At 37.1% G+C, this 16,995-nt stretch overlaps 1 protein-coding gene across 5 annotated transcripts in view; it reads right to left on the bottom strand.

Moving 5' to 3' along the window:
• Nucleotides 1-15,658, bottom strand: part of LOC131551237 (kelch domain-containing protein 1-like) — a 54,122-nt gene extending 38,464 nt beyond the window's left edge. For all 5 annotated transcript variants that reach the window (XR_009273718.1, XR_009273719.1, XM_058794025.1 and 2 more), the window contains exons 1-10: nucleotides 15,353-15,658; nucleotides 15,048-15,118; nucleotides 14,676-14,793; nucleotides 14,037-14,149; nucleotides 13,700-13,784; nucleotides 13,520-13,618; nucleotides 13,276-13,350; nucleotides 12,385-12,443; nucleotides 11,517-11,629; nucleotides 9,973-10,045 (exon numbers count right to left, since the gene is read on the bottom strand). Coding sequence is in view for 3 of the 5 variants with exons in the window: in XM_058794025.1 (XP_058650008.1) it covers nucleotides 9,973-10,045; nucleotides 11,517-11,629; nucleotides 12,385-12,443; nucleotides 13,276-13,350; nucleotides 13,520-13,618; nucleotides 13,700-13,784; nucleotides 14,037-14,149; nucleotides 14,676-14,793; nucleotides 15,048-15,118; nucleotides 15,353-15,541 (995 nt within the window). In the remaining 2 variants the exon portion in view is untranslated. The remainder of the gene's footprint in view (nucleotides 1-9,972; nucleotides 10,046-11,516; nucleotides 11,630-12,384; nucleotides 12,444-13,275; nucleotides 13,351-13,519; nucleotides 13,619-13,699; nucleotides 13,785-14,036; nucleotides 14,150-14,675; nucleotides 14,794-15,047; nucleotides 15,119-15,352) is intronic.
• Nucleotides 15,659-16,995: the final 1,337 nt, after the last annotated feature.

The raw sequence follows: 16,995 nt of genomic DNA, 5'->3' as shown, positions 1-16,995 counted from the left end.
CATGGGATGCTGGTTTGAGCTGATTTAAGCTGGGTCCTTTGCTGGTTTAAGCTGGTCATGTGCTGGTCCTAAGATGGTCCGACCAGCTCAAGACCAGCACAAGACCAGCATAAACCAGCATCCCAGCTTCAAAACATACCTAACCAGCATATATGCTGTTTTTTTTGTTTTTGTTTTTTCAACAACACTGGTAATAAATCAATATATTTGAATGATCTCTGAAGATCAAATGACTCTGAAAACTGGAGTAACAGCTGATACAAATTCTGATTTGCATCACTGAGTTAAATTAAATTATATTTTAAAGTTTAATTATGCATTATAAATGTATATAACCTCTGACACAGAGAAGAGTGAAAACTCCTCACATGACTGCTACAGAACATCTGAACATCACGAAACAAATGCACATTGACGGATCTTCTTCCGTCTGTTCTGCAAAATGTAAACAAATGTAGCCTTTATTTCTGCAAGCGCAAATATTGTGAAAATATCAATATTAATTGTGTCTAGGCAAGGCATTCCTCCTGGAACTAACGCGTGTTTGGCGGGTGTTCATTTCATACTCTGTATAATTTATGCATTAAATAAGCTGTCACAATGTATTTAATGTGTAAGGTACATGTTCAACAAACAGTCCCACTTTATATTAGGTGACCTTAACTACTATGTACTTACATTTAAATTAATTATGTGGTACAATGCACTTATTGTGTACATACATGTTTTTACATTGTACTTATATTTTTAAAAATACCTATATGTAGTTACATATGTAATTTATTTCTATAATTACATTCATAATTACACTGTTGGCCCATCCCTTATACCTTAACCCACCCTTAAACTTACCCACACCACATAACCTGTTCCTAACCTTACCCATATCCCACCTCAAAGCAGCAAAAGTGTTTTGCAATACAATATGAACACAATAAGTACATTGTACTTATTTTTTTGATGTAAGTACATAGTAGTTAAGGCCACCTAATATAAAGTGTGACCCAACAAACTGGTAATGTCATAGTGGTATCGTGTATTGTAATCGAATCTATACCTGTGGAACCGACAGCACACGCGGTGTTCATCTAATAAAGATCTTCATAGCTAGCAATAGCCTTTGCAGATTTGCTTTCAACTGACTGTAGATCCAAAGCCACGTCTTCAGCGCTCCTGATGTTACAACTCTGAGTGAGAACCGCTTCAGACGACTCAGCGCGTGCGGCAGGGAACTGAATGAATCATTCAAACTGATTCGCGAACCGATTCACTGGTCTGCCAACTGGTTTGATCAAGCCTTCGAACAGAATTGACAGAATTGGGCATCGCTCATTGCCCAGAAAAAAAGTAGACGGCGCGCTTTTAAAAATCCTTCAATTTATTCCCTTGTATTGCATTAAGATAAAGTATCGAGAGGAGTGTCGCCCACAGTAACGAAGTAAAAGTACCGTTTTTTCACTAAAAATGTACTTGAGTAAGAGTAAAAGTACCCATTTTTAAATATACTCTAAAAGTATTAGTTACCCAAAAATTTACTCAAGTAAATGTAACGAAGTAAATGTAACTCGTTACTACCCACCTCTGGCAACCAGTCTTGGCCTGCAGGGTGATATGGCTTTTAATTTCATAGTATACTCGTAAAGTCCCACCAACATTAATAACATCCACCATGGGCTCCCCCGTTCGAATGCTTTGGAGGCTCCCCGTTCATGGGCTACACTCATCAGTCCCACCCCGTGAAGTACTGATAAAGCCCCCGTTCGAATGCAGTGAGAGCTCGCCCCTTTTTATTTACAGGGTGCCCCTGTTCACATTGTAGTGTGGGATCCCCGTTCGGTGGCATCGACAGGGCCAATTTTTACCAAAATTTTCCCTGCCCCTCCAAAATGCTGGTTGAGCTCTCCCAACCGTTTACAGGTGGGGCCTACCCAAGCTTCCCCGTTCCCATTGGATTTTTGTTTACATTGTTTATACAAGTGTGTGAACTGTATATCTATTATGTATATCTAAATACACACATACACAGTATATATTTTAAAAATATATTTATATTAAAGGTGCAGTGGGAGATCTTGGAAAATGCTAACTTTAGCCTGATAGCCCTGAAAGCGAATGTCCCACCCTCCCTGCAATCACCATCCAAAGCCACGCCCCCTGAACGCACATACGCTCAAAAAGCAGAATACCAGAGACAACATTACTACAATAAGCTACATCAGTGGTTCTCAATCCCAGTCCTCGCCGAAGCTAGCATCGCCTTGCCGGACTTTGGCCTCCCCAGTTTCTCGCTGACGATCGGTAACAGTTGATAAATTAAACTTTTCCCAAAACCTGTCGGGAGTAGGGCCACAACATTACCTCCATTCAAAATGTGAACCAAACATTCTTCTTGTTCGAGCTTCAGTTGGCAAATGCCGGGAATATTCTCCACAACAGAGTGAATAGCATCCTGTGTCTCCATGGCCACATTTACACTGCATGGTTCAAGTGACCCAATTCCGATTTTTTCCTCCCATGTGGCACAGATCGGATATGGCCCACGACCGTGTAAGCAGGAAAAAAAATATCACATGGATTCCGATATTCTCCGATCGGTTTCAGGCCTCATTCATGTGGAAATAAATCAGATTTGAATCGGATACGTGCATTTGCGCCTGCCATGTAAGCGGTCAGATTGGATATTCCCCTGTAAATGCGACTCCCCATTGAAAAGTGAGTTTTTTTTTTATATTTTGCGGTACAGACATACCTGTAAAAAATGAAACATCTCTAGTTGAGTAGCAGAGTATTCATTTCGTTTGTTTGTGTTACATAAAAGGCGATCTGACGCTGAAATGTGTTGCTTTTGAAATCACGCTGAGTGCTAGTTGCCGCTGTTGTTGTCAGTTACGGCTCGTGCACGGATGAGCGCTTCAGTGCCATTCGTTCCATTGAAACCACAAAATAAACTGCACACAAACATGTCCCTGCCTTTGATATACAATCACTGATGAACGCATTTGGTTTTAATTACTAAAAAAAACACAGACGATGTGACATGCTTAACAATATCTACCACCTGAGTATTATTCCACTCGCGAAGCTTTCAGCGGAGCTGCGTACATCACTGTCCTAAAGAATTTGTACTAGGATATATAATTATTTTGATGTAACTATTGCATTAAAAACGTTTCTATATGAATTCCATGTCAATAAATTAAACTCAATGTACTATTCAAATTGATGTCATATATGCTATTTTTGGCTTGTTTCACGAAGTGCAGTGATAAATGCACACATCGGATACGGGTCACTTTTAAAAGAAATGCAAGCACGTTGTCCAAAAAATCGGATATAGTCACAAAATCAGAATTGGTCATCAAGACCTGCAGTGTAAATGCAGCCCATGTCCGCTGTCGTTTTAGATTTCCCAAACCTAAACCTAAACTACAATCTTAAATTCGGCGCCTAGCGTCTACGTCACGGCTCTCAGCCCAGATAATCTGGGAGATGGTTTGCTATATCAGACTGAGTACAGAAGCAAACTGAAATTGAGCGGAAGTACAAAGTCTGACATAGTCAGGCTAGAGCAGGGGGGGCGCGTGGACCAGAACTGGGAACAGCGCGGGGCTACATCACGTGTCATTTGCTGGTGAGAAAGCTTTATAGCGTGATCGCACTGATGATGTAACCTGGTGCGCAGAGTTATGCAAATACATACGTTGACAGGCAGGTAGGAAAGCAAATGAAAACACTTGGACCGAGCGTTTTGATTGGACGAACATTTCTTGGTCCTACGCCTTCCACAGAATATATAAATACATTTAGACCACTTAACTTAATGATTGCTATCACACAGTACACACTTTTATATTATGTAAACAAAAACTTTTATATCAGATGCAGCATAAGCCCTCCATCTAATGTTTCGCATTGTGCATGGGCTCTCCCGGTCGCCCTGCCTCCTCCTTGCAAACTCCAACCTGCTTCTCTTCATGGCATGCAATTTTGGGGGGTTAATGGCCAAATTTATTTTCTGGCTGATGTCTCATTTACATTTGCTTCTTTGGGGGAGTTCTCTGGGTTTGGGCTATATTCTGAGCTCGGAGCCCTCCCTCAGGACAGAACGCCAAATATGCTTAATATTTGCTTAATCTGATTATATGTAAGGGCAGACGTGTGGATAAACTAATGAACTCAGGAACACTACCACTACAGCCATACATGGACAAGATCTGGCACAGAACACTAGAAACACAGGCATTAAAAAATACACAAAACAGCTGGAAACAATCAATCTAACAATGAGGAAACAAGAAACTTAAAAGGGCAAACTAATAATCCACAAGATCAAACAAAATCACAAATACTACGGAGCCCCTTAAGGGACATGGTGGTGGGAATAATTCGGGATGAGTGGAAAAAATTTGGGGTGGAAGGAAATTAATTTTTTTTTTTAATTTTTGTGTTCTCTCGCAAAGATATTTGCGTTCTCTTGCAAAACCAGTTGAGTTCGGACAAATTCTTCCCGTTTACTTTACAGCTTGCAGTGGTTACATCTCCGTATGTTCACAATGGAGCAGTTCATACAGTTTTATTTTGAAGTTGGACTCACGTATAAATAAATACAGTCAGTGCTTAGTTCAAGGCATGGTTTTGGGACATTCTAAAATACTTAATGTGGCTTAATGTTTTAAAACAGTGACATTGGAGGACCAAATTCGATAAAATAATAAATACTGGGTTAAAAATATTAGGTTAATATTAATGGAGTGTCTATTTACACTAAGTGCATGTAGGGGGGCTTTGATCTCCTCGTGAAGCCAAACACTCAGGAACTCTCGCAATGCAAATGTCATGCCACAAAACAAATTCTCTAATCTGACGAGAAGATCTGGGAGAAAGGCCATTTGCTCATCGATCCCTTCACCTATCCTTCCCCACTGGACACATGGTCCTGGTCCTTAAAAGTTGACAAAGAAATGCCAAGATCTCAAGTCGCTACTCTTACATAAAATATTTACTATATTTTCAGAATTCATGAGCGTAAACTTTTCATGTTTGGTATCAATTTTACAGTCTTGGTGCGATTTGAAATGTGATCTCAGTCCCATATCAATAGAACAGACCAAAAATAAAGATCTCAAATCTGAGAGAAATTCTGTTCTTCTGGTATGGGTTGTGCTCCTGATACGGTCTTTGCCAAATGTTGTTTTTATACCCCAGGTTAGATAGGGCCTTCAGGTCATTTCATGTCCCAGCAAAAGGTCCTGTGAAGCTTTTATGATGCTAAATTTATGATTGTTTTGTTTTGATTTGAGTATTTAAAGAGGATTGGCGAAACATTCAAGGAAGCATCTGTAAACATAACTTCCCACACGGTTGCTGTGTGTCTATTTGCCAGGTATGCTGACTCTTTGAAATTATTACATTACTTTTCTTATTTTGTGTTTTATATTTTATGCTGATCAGTTGTGTACCTAAACTCTAGATACATTATTTTTCAACTGATGTATTCATTTTACTAATTGAATTTGTTCTTTTGTTTATTTCAGGTTTATTTAAGAGGGACAATACACACTAATAATACATAAATGAATGTACAGTGCGCCAAAATTAGCCAAAAGGCTATTTTACATCTGCTGTCCCTGGACAGATCTTATTATGTCACACCTAAAAAATACAAAATAAAAAAATAGTACATACAGGTTAATAACAATAAAATACAACAACAGAGGTTTCACCCAACTAAACACAAAGACAGGGTAGCAGCCAGAATTCATGTCAAATGTAATGTTGACAGCCCTGACAACCTATTACCCACTTCCTTAAGTTTAATTTAAATGAGGCGTAAGTTTTAAAATTCCTAATGTGAATTGGAATGAGGTTCCATTCACGGGCAGCCCTGACTGAAAAAGCCGTTTGACCAAGTGCACTCTTCCTCAACGGAACAACGCAGTCACCTCTTGCTGCACTCCTTGTAGATCTGTAGGCATTTGGTGCTGTGTTTACAAACTGGCGCAATACCGGAGGAGCCAGTCCATGTAAAATTTTGTACACAAGACAGAGATCTGCATACATAATCAAATTTTCGAAATTTAATAGATTATATTTGTTTAAAACATGACAATGATGATAATATATGGATTTCCTATCAAGTACTTTAAGGGTTTTTATATAGGAGAGTAATGGTTTGAGAGAAGTGTTGCTAGCTTGTGACCAGGTTGTCAGACAATAGGTGATGTGAGATAAAATCATTGTGTGCATGAACATCAAAGCGGCCCTTTTTGACATGCAGCTACGGACGTATCTAAAATTTTCCAGGTTGTATTTAATACGATTACAAACCTTCTTAATGTGTAATTTAAAAGTTAGCTTGTTATCTATATATACTCCAAGGTATTTAAAATCTGAGACAACTTGTAGTCTCTCCCCTGCTACGACTACATCCGGTTCTGCACAGCGGCTTTTAGATTTACTAAAAAACATACATACAGTTTTAGATACATTCAGTTGAAGGCAGTTATTATTTAACCATTCTGTAATCTTTTGCATCAAGTTTGATAGCAGATCAGCAGCTTGAGCTGCACTGTTAGCATGTACAAAGATTACAGTGTCATCTGCATACATTTGGGTGTTGGCATTTGGACAAACATTTGGCAAGTCATTTACATACAAAGAAAATAGAAGTGGACCCAAAATAGAGCCCTGTGGGACACCTGCAGATAAGGAACTAACACCTGATCGATGATTCCTAACTCTAACAAACTGAGTCCGATGTGTTAAATAAGATTCTACCCATTTAATAGTGCCTGTGTCAAAGTTAAAAGTATGTAACTTAGATAGAAGAACTCCATGATTAATGGTGTCAAATGCTTTTTAAATCTAAAAACAGCACCAACAACCCTCCTCGATCCAACAGCGACTTGACTTTGTCAACGAAATAGCAATTGGCGGTTTCTGTTGAATGATTAATCTGAAAGCCAAATTGATATGGATGTAAAGAATAGGAACTAGTATTTAAATGATTTGTCATTTGTTCTAAGACAAGTTTTTCAGCCACCTTGGAAACCACCGGCAGAATACTAATAGGTCTATAATTGCAGATGGACAAGCGATCACCTCCTTTAAATACAGGAAAGACTGCAGCCAACTTCCACACATTTGGGAACAATCCCTGTGCAATTGAAAGGTTGGATTCTTACATGCAAATAGCCCACCTTGTTGGCAGAGGCTATTTACACTAACTCCACCCACCAATGTGTGATTTGGATAGTCAACGCTACAAAAGACAGCTATCAATCATCAGCTCCAGTGGCGCAGAGGACACAGCGTGTCAACCCGGGTTAGAATCTGCCTTCTGGCAAACTTTTTTTCCCCTCCCTTTTCAAATATATAAAATGTAGAAAACGCTTAAGGTAGGGTTCATACAGCTCGTGTGTTCACAATGGAGCGGTTCATAAAGTTTTTATTTTGAACTTGGACTCAAGTATAAAGAAATAGCCTACAGTCAGTAGTTCAAGGCACGGTTTTGGGACATTCTAAAACACTTAATGTGGCTTAATGTATTAAAACAGTGACATCGGAGGACCATTTTCGATAATAATAAATACTAATAAAATTATTAGGCTAATATTAATAACCTTATTAATAATATTACTATTAATAAAGCAGAATAGCCCAGAATATGAATGCAGCGCCCTGCACATTAAGCTTTCTCTCCCCCATAGAAAACGCTTAAGGTATGCTATATGAATGAATACAGTGATTTAAAAATGCCAAATCTGTTTACAGTTTATATTACAATTCATAAAACACTTAACGCGGCCAAATAAAGATGATAAAAAAGACCAAAAATGCTATATTATATATGTATTAAAAATATGTAGGCTACTGTGTACATGGCAAGCCCAAAATATGAGCTGAATTGCACGATAAGCGTTTTTTTTTATAATGTTTTGTCTGCGGGGGAGAAAACACTGCTTGTTCCGTTCTGGGCTGTACATAATATAAACTGTAAACAGATTTGGTATTTTTAAATCACAGTCTTCATTCGTTAGCCTACTTTAAGTGTTTTATGGGGGAGAAAAAGCTTAACGTTCATAATGGGAAGTCATAAGGGGAAGTCGTGGCTTAATGGTTAGAGAGTCAGACTCAAACCCAAAGGTTGCAAGTTCGAGTCTCAAGTCCGACAGGAATTGTAGGTGGGGGGAGTGAATGTACAGCGCTCTCTTCCACCTTCAATACCACGACTGAGGTGCCCTTGAGCAAGGCACTGAACCAAACTGCTACCCGGGTGCCGCAGTAGTGCTGGGCGGTATGACCAAAAATTTATCTCATGGTATTTTTCAAAATTATACCGGTTTGATGGTATATGACGGTATTTATTTTTTTCATGCATGACCGGGTGTTAACCACATTTTCTACTGATTGAGAGAGAAAAACTGCAGTAGATTGACTTAGAATGCCCTATTTTACTGTCATGATGTGCGAATATTGTAGAAAAATTCCACACTAAATAGTGACTAAACACAACCCATTAATACATGTTAACCAGGAGTCACTCTCATTTATAATCGCGACATCGTCTGATAAAATCAACATGCATCTAACGTTACACTAAAGAGCTGTTTTGTACTCATTTACTGACGAGTCTGCTGCGGTACGGCCAACTGAATGCGGTGATTCTCTGCAGTACCTTCATCTTCCAACTGAACCATAGCTAAAGTTTATTCAGAAAAGTCGCTAGGTGTATCAGTTTGGAAAAAAGCCGCTAAAATGGTTTGAAAGTTCGTGCTCGTGTATGTGAGACGCGGGCGGTGGATATTGTGGATGAGTTCTTCTGTGTCATCACGTTCTACAGCTTCAGAACTTTCAAGCTTAGTAACACATACAGCTGTGTCCTCGCCACAGCGCAACAGTGAAAAGAGACCCCTCTCAAACAGTGTCGCGTTCCGAACGTTATTTAAATAACACCGGTATTGCGGTATTTTAAAAATTCATATCATAAGAAAAATAAACACCGGTATTCGGTATGAACCGGTATACCGCCCAGCACTACGCCGCAGCATAACGGTGTGTGTGTGTTCACTGCTGTGTATGCACTTAGGATGGGTTAAATGCAGAGCACAAATTCTGAGTATGGGTAACCATACTTGGCCACATGTCACGTAACTTTCATATTCTAGGCTATTCTGCTTTATATTTATATTTATATTTAATATTAACCTAATAATTTTATCAGCATTTATTATTATATAATTTGGTCCTCCAATTTCACTGTTTTAAAACATTAAGCCACATTAAGTGTTTTAAAATGTCCCAAAACCGTGCCTTGAACTAAGCAGACATATTTCTTTATTTGAGTCCAAGTTCAAAGTAAAACTCTATGAACCGCTCCATTGTGAACATACGGAGCTGTATGAATCACTGCAAGCTGTAAAGTAAACAGGAAGAGTTTGTCCGAACTCAACTGGTTTTGCGAGAGAACGCAAATATCTCTGCGAGAGAATGCAAAGTTTCTCACGGGAACGCAAATGTTTTGCAAGAGAACACAAAACATTAAAAAAATATTTTTTCCTTCCACCTCAAATTTTTTCCACTCACCCCGAATTATTCCCACCACCATGTCCCTTAAGGGGCTCCGTACAAATACACAAAAGCACTTTGCAAAGACATGTTGTTTACAAGCTATTTTCCTATACATTAGAGAGACAATACATTTCAGTAAGCTGCAGTGTGTCTTCAGCATATACATTTTAAACCAATACTGTTTGTGCTAGTATAACCAGTAGTAAAGTGAAAGATATCAACAGGTAATGCACGCTTTGTGCTGATGTTTGAAATGCAGCAGCAATAACAATCTGTAACGCCACGTTAAAGAGCATCAAAATGACATTTACCTTTGTAAGAAAGATGACATTTTTGTTTATAAATTTTGTTTCTACACAAATGGCTCATACAGCACATCACACAATACTAAATCTATTGTACCTGGGCTTGTCTTTATGTGCATGGTCTTTCTCTCTCCATTCTCTTGTTTTAGTGTCAAATTCCCACCCATCACCTAAACAAAATAAATATGGAATGTTTGCAAAAAATGTGATGGTTATAATTATAGATATGACTGTTTCTATGGAAGAAAAATAATGAAAATGTCTTTGAAACAAAAAAGCATGTTGAATTGCACTAACTGAAAAAAATAATGCATTGCATTAACAGTGCTTGCATTTTGATGCCTTTTTTTAGGGCTTGCAATTGTAGGTGCTGAAATTTAACATAGTTGTTTATTTAAGCTGTGAATATTTCAATAAAAAAAAATTCACACACCTTTTCATAATTAAAAATTCAATAATCCATATTCACCTTCCAGAGTTCACTTCCAAAATATTCAATCTGTTTAAAAATGCGTGTAATATTGGACAGTCAATTTTCAGTCCATTTTATTTCACTTTACAAATTCGCTTCCACAAATTCAGTGGTTCAAATTCGGCAGGAAATTCAGCATTACACATCCAGGAACTGCAGGAATAGCAGTAGATTACCGATGCATGATCTCCATTTGCTGTTAAGTTGCTCACCAGCAGAGGAAGACCAAAGCAATTGCCTCACGTGCCGAACAAAAAGATCAACCTCAGTATACACCTTATTGATGATGCAAACTATACAGTTATGTAGAATATAAACATAAAACACAAGGTTTCACGCACATTTCCCTAGAAATCTGTTAAAAAGAAAACCCATTCGGTGGAATTGTCAAACGGTCCCTTGGGAGACCTCAGAGCTTTCTCCGGACTAAATACAATACACATAGGCAGTTTTGAATATTTTATTATTATTGTTTTAATGTTGGTCGATATAAAGTGGTTGCATATTGTTAAAACTAATAGTGGTAGTGATATCTTTGTAGGAGTGTTGACTCTATAGAACAGTGGCAAGGACAGCGAATGTCCGGTAAATATTAAACCTAAAACTAACTTTACATAAACACAGCTTCTTATTAAGCTTTTCCGCATATACATACTGGTCCTGATAATTATAACTTCTACTTACTGCTTGCTCCATTTCTGCAAATCAATTTTTTTATGAATAAATGACTTGCTTTACCTGCTGCTTTGGTCTTCATCAACACCCGCTTGTGCCACCTGCTGGTGACCAACTGACAGCAGATGGAGATCATGCATCGGTAATCTACTGCTATTCTAATTGCTATTCCTGCAGTTCCCGGATGTGCAATGCTGAATTTTCTGCCGAATTTGAACCACTGAATTTGTGGAAGCGAATTTGTAAAGTGACATAAAATGGACTGAAAATTGCCTGTTGAATATTATACATTATATTTTTAAACAGACTTAATATTTCGGAACTGAACTCTGGAAGGTGAGGATTATTGAATTTTTAAATTATGAAAATGTGTGTGAAATGTTTTGAATTGAAATATTCACGACTTAAACAACTATTTCAGCCCCTAAAAATGCAAGCCCTTGTCATTATTTTTCTTCCATACTGTAGTTTCTAAAATCTTGACATATACATACTGAGGACTTCCCCAAAAGTACTGAGGCCTCCAAACAGGAAGAGTGTGTCATCTGAGATGGCAGTCAGTGTGTGAAGAGTGCGGCCCCGTGGGACAGAAGCAGCCTGATGTTCTCTAGGTTCAAAAAGACTAACAATTATATGACTTATATGAATCATGAACAGTTTGGACTGAATAATAATTTAGCTAAACAGTCTCATGACATGATGCAGAGTCTATTTAGGATTGACCCTATAATGTAAAGTCATCACTAATGCTTTAACCTCGATGTCTTTAAATGTTTCACATAATCACAATGGATGGATCTACAATGAAATAACACACTATAGAAGCACAACAACAGAAATAAGCTTAATTTTATTATATACTTTTTTTAGACACACTTATAGTTGTGGTTGTCACTGCTGTGTGAACAGACGCTTATGTTTAGGCTCATACAGTCTATCTGGTAACATCTGTGCTGATATGCGAACTGTGGTTAAGACATCACTAAAAGGCCTTTGCATAAATATCATATAGCAAACATTTTGAAAAACATGGACATATAAGTATTGAACTTCTGTATTTAACTCATATTGCACTGTATACTACAGATGATACAGTCTGCAGCTTGTTGAGAACATGTGAGCTAAACTACTCAAAACAACTGAATAGAACTATGAGAACATTGTGGTATTCGTATTGTCTTTAGAAAATATACAGATATAGTTTAATAAAATGAGGTTGTGAGAGTGCTGCTGTATTAACATATTTACTTTTCCATGACAAGCATGCTCCTTTATCTGTGCAGGAAATACTGTGTTTAAAGAGCAGAAGCACTTCAGTTCACTTCAGAAGAGGTCAGTTACTCAGAGAAATACATTACTTACATTTGTGTCCATGTCCATGTTACCAGATCTAAACAATGAATGTCTATCATCTGCATTTCCTGAAATGACAGAATTTTCACTATTCCATGAGGAAAAATAACTTGATATTGTAGGTGTTCGTGCGATTAAATAAACACAGACGACACCAAAATTGGGTGAAAAGCTGTGAACAGGCTATAAAGCTTTTACTGAACTCACAAAACGTCTAACTCTTAAAGGGGAAAACCCCACCACAGGCAACGAAACATTCTTAAAGGGGTCATATGATGCGATTTCAAGTTTTCCTTTCTCTTTGGAGCGTTAAGTGCTTTGCGCATAGATAAGATCCCTGAAGTTGCAAAGACTAAAGTCTCAAAACCAAAGAGATATTCTTTATAAAAGTTAAGACTCTGCCACGCCCCCCGAAAATGGCTCATTTAAACACACCCCCACATGTCTATATCATGGTGTGGGAAGATTTACATAACAGGTGCAATGTCGTGGAGACGTCGTGTTTCGTTGTGAAAGTGAAAGTACTTTGTTTGGGCTTCCAAAAGAAGACACAACTTGAAGTTAGTAGTACTCAGCTGGTCATGTGATGTCAACATGGTATTAAATACTAAAATTACTAAAAAAAAAATGTAAAAAACAAAAACTAAACTAAAGTTTAAAGAAAAATAAAGCTAAAGAGAAATATTTAAAAACTAATAAAATGACAAAAGTATATAAAATTAATAAAACTTAAACTAAAATTAAAAACCTGAAAATATAAAAAATAAAAGGCAATACAAAATATTAATATATACTATACAGTGTATAAATAACACTGCAACTGATATCACATCTGCACCAAGGTCTACCTAATAAAACTGAAAATATCAGTTTGGGAAGATCAAGGTTTAAATGTCTTACCAGGCCTCCACAGATATAGCCCTTATGACCTAAAATAGTACCGGCATGTGAGGCCCGGGGCTCTGGAGGCTGGCCCTGCAAAAAGTGGAACCGTACAGCAGGGAAAACAAGACAATGTATACTGTCATCTATCAATTTGTATGGCTGAGATTAAGTAAGTAAGTAAAATAAATAAATAATATATATATTTTTTTTCTCCTAGTATATAAAAAAAAATTTGCTTAGTTTATCCTTGCTCTTTTACCTGGGTTTGTGGTTCAGTCCATGTGGCTGACACTGGTTCAAACATATGCACTTCATTATTCCAACCCCAAAACTGGAAGAAATCTGACCCGACTGTTGCCTGTAAAAAGTCCAGTTGATCTAACTCTACTTCTGTACAACAACTGTAGCTGTACAATTTTTTCAAGATCTTTCTGCTCACCCAGCTAGCCTCGTCAACCATAAAGCTCTTGGAGTTGTTGACCTCTCTGACTGTTTTGCACCCATATCCACCAAAGTAGATGAGCCTATGAATGACACAAGCTGTTATAAAACTGACTTCATAGCAATGGCTTCCTATTATGTAGCAATTATGCATCATTAGCATTTTCATTATTATAATTTCATTACCCAATTTGCTGTTGCAACACTTATTTCAAAACATGGTCCTTTAACTTTAGTAACTAGTATAGTCATACTATAAAAATCTGAAGAGGACATTATGCAACCACTGTATTGTATATCTGTATAGACAGTGCAGTTAGCATGTTTTTCCTTACCTGTTTCTGTAGACCCAGCAGGAATGTCTGACCCTGGGAGAGGGTGTCCCTCCCACTGTGTCTGTCACTTTTCTCCAGTTATATTCCACGCCCAACAGGTCAACACAATACATCTGTCATAACACCAGCAACAGAGTCTTAAATGGAAGCAGTGAGAATTTATGCCCCAAAGAAATGCTACCAGCAGCTTTAAAACAGAAGCCCATAAACCTTTTTTTTTTTTTTTTTTTTAAATATTGTGCAGGGTATTTGGATTGCAAATGCTAGGATGTTGAAGGATCAAAAAGTTGGAATAAAAAAGCTTCATAAAATTACATTTGTATGGAGGAAAGTGCAATGACATTATGTCTTTGTTCACTCTCCATGTCTGTGGCAGAGCAGCAAGAAAAACATTCTCCGGGAATTTTGGGGCGGTGTAGTTTCCCTTCAACTGAGGCTTTGTTCAGTCATATTTGCTTAGAGTAATAAATCTTGAATTACACTAGTAGATCCAACTTCCTATAGTGTGCACAGAGCAAAACATTCCCTATCAGGTTACAGACAACATATGCAATTATGTTGGACACATCCTGGACAAACCTGCTACTCTGCCTTTGAGATGTGATGCTTTATGATGATATCATTACTAAAGCAGCTCACCGTGTTGGTGTGGCTATTGATGTCACATCCCCCAAAAATGTAAAGTATGCCATGAAGATATGCACCACAAGCCTGTGAAAGAACAGGAGGAACCTCTCCGCCCATATGCCTCCGAGACCTGCCGCACACAAACATGCAATTGAAACTCTTGTTTGGGGCTGGCAATGGTAGTCTGGTAACTCTGGAACTACCCTGTTTTAATGCAATAAAGCACAGCAGGCAGAATAAAATACTTGATATATGCAACAAAAGTACAACTCGCAGAAGGAGCACCTATTGCTAGTGATGTCCAGCAGCTATTCAGGAAATGCTAATTCTTGGTAAAACAAATAAGCCAGATAAGTTGTTCTTAAATAAAACATGGCATCTTACCAAACTCCACTCTCCATGTCATAAAGCCAGATCTCATCACTGGGAAAAAACGTTTCTTGTCCATCCAGACACTAAATAATAATAATAATAATAATGATAATAAAATCGTTTCATATTTTTCACATTTTCTCTGTAATTCAAACAAGCGCAAAACAAAGTTCTCTAATCCCAACCAGACAAACTACTAAACTAATAACACTCGACAACCCTCGATGTAACTCAGTCTACTCGTTGTATGTGTTTAAGTGCATGGAAAATATTCGCGATGTAATTTTATTTTATTTTTATTTTTCTATAGAGCTCACCTGGCAGCCCCCCCAGACGTACAGCTTGTGTCCCTCCAGGAAGGAGATATGGTCGCTCCGCGGTGGAACCGGTGAACGCTGCGCTGTGACAACCGCCGGTTCTTCTGAACTCCCCATTACTGAAGCGCTCAACTGCTGCGGTTCAGCACCTGAGAACACAGACATCAGCTCCCTTTGTTTGCACTGCATAATATATGCAAGAATTACACTGCTTATTGCATATCCAGTAGACTGGGTATGCAAACAGGAAACAGAACAAAGATACTGGGGTTGAAGTTGGGGGCTGGACTCTAAAACCGACTTGAAAACGACACTAATTGCACTGTATTTTATTTATAATAATTTTCTATTGTTAACTGTTTTAAATTCATTTTAAATCAAATTTTATATAATTTCCTTATTTCTATTGTTGTGATTATTATTATTATTATTAATTCCTTGTTTTTATTATTGTGATTTTTTTTTTTTTTTTTTTGACTATTTCAATTCCTTTTATGTAAAGCACTTTGAATTACCACTGTGTATGAAATGTGCTATATAAGTAAACTTGCCTTGCCTTGACAGAGGTAGTTAAAAACATAGACATATAAATACCTAGACGCCTCATTGGCCGCTTCGGTCCGTTGCTGCGATACGTCAACGCGTCCGCCATATTGGTGCGGGCAAGAGTTCCCTGTGAACAAATGCAACGAACAGGGAGAGCTGCGGTTTTTCTGGATAAAAATGACAACGTTTGTTTTTATCAACTGATATTAGTGGTTTATGATCTACGTGGTGTACAAAAAATCTCCAGTTGCTTAAAATCTCGATAGTTAAACTAGAATTGCAAAAGCTCACACTTGTGTAAATTAAATTTTCTCAAAAAGTCTTTTCTGTGTTTAACCTCACCATTTTAGCTTTTCTTGTGCTTCAGGTCAGAACATACCTTGTTTACTTTGAAATACTGGGAAAAACAAACGCCTATCTTAAGTAATAATTTACCAAAATTGAGAAATGGAATAAACAGACAAATGCAAATCACACTGGCAGGCTCCTTTCTATATTTTTATAGCACTAAAATGATGCAATTATTTACAGGTACATACTTCAAAACAGACAATAACAAAGATAACTGATGGCTTGTTTATAATAATACATATCTGATTTGGTACAACAACACTTCAGCAAATATATTTGTAATATAGTATAAAATAAGATGTAATACTAAATAATATATGTACAGTAGTATAACTGTAAGAATAATTAAGAATAACATTCAATAAAAAAGTAATAAGTAGTACAATAATATAATAGAATAAGATTGATAACAGGGTACAGCATATAGTATGATATATATATATATATATATATATATATATATATATATATATATAATAGGATGTATATTTAATACTGTAATTATAGTATATAAAATACAATAATAATAACTGATGAATAACAAGAATATGGTATATCACTTGCAGAATAGACAATAACAATAAAATGAATGGTGTGTAATGAGTAGTACCCTAATATAACAGCCTGATAATAGACTGATAATAGCAAATTGTATAATAATAATAATAATAAATACATTAGTTAGTTTTTTTATTTTATTTTTCATTCGAATGTAATATCAAAATAGTATGTAATATAAATTGCAA

This window comes from Onychostoma macrolepis, chromosome 12 (assembly GCF_012432095.1).
Source record: "Onychostoma macrolepis isolate SWU-2019 chromosome 12, ASM1243209v1, whole genome shotgun sequence".
Classification (NCBI taxonomy): Eukaryota; Metazoa; Chordata; class Actinopteri; order Cypriniformes; family Cyprinidae; genus Onychostoma; species Onychostoma macrolepis.
Note: the sequence above shows the minus strand (reverse complement) of the source record. Positions and strands in the feature narration are given on the sequence as shown.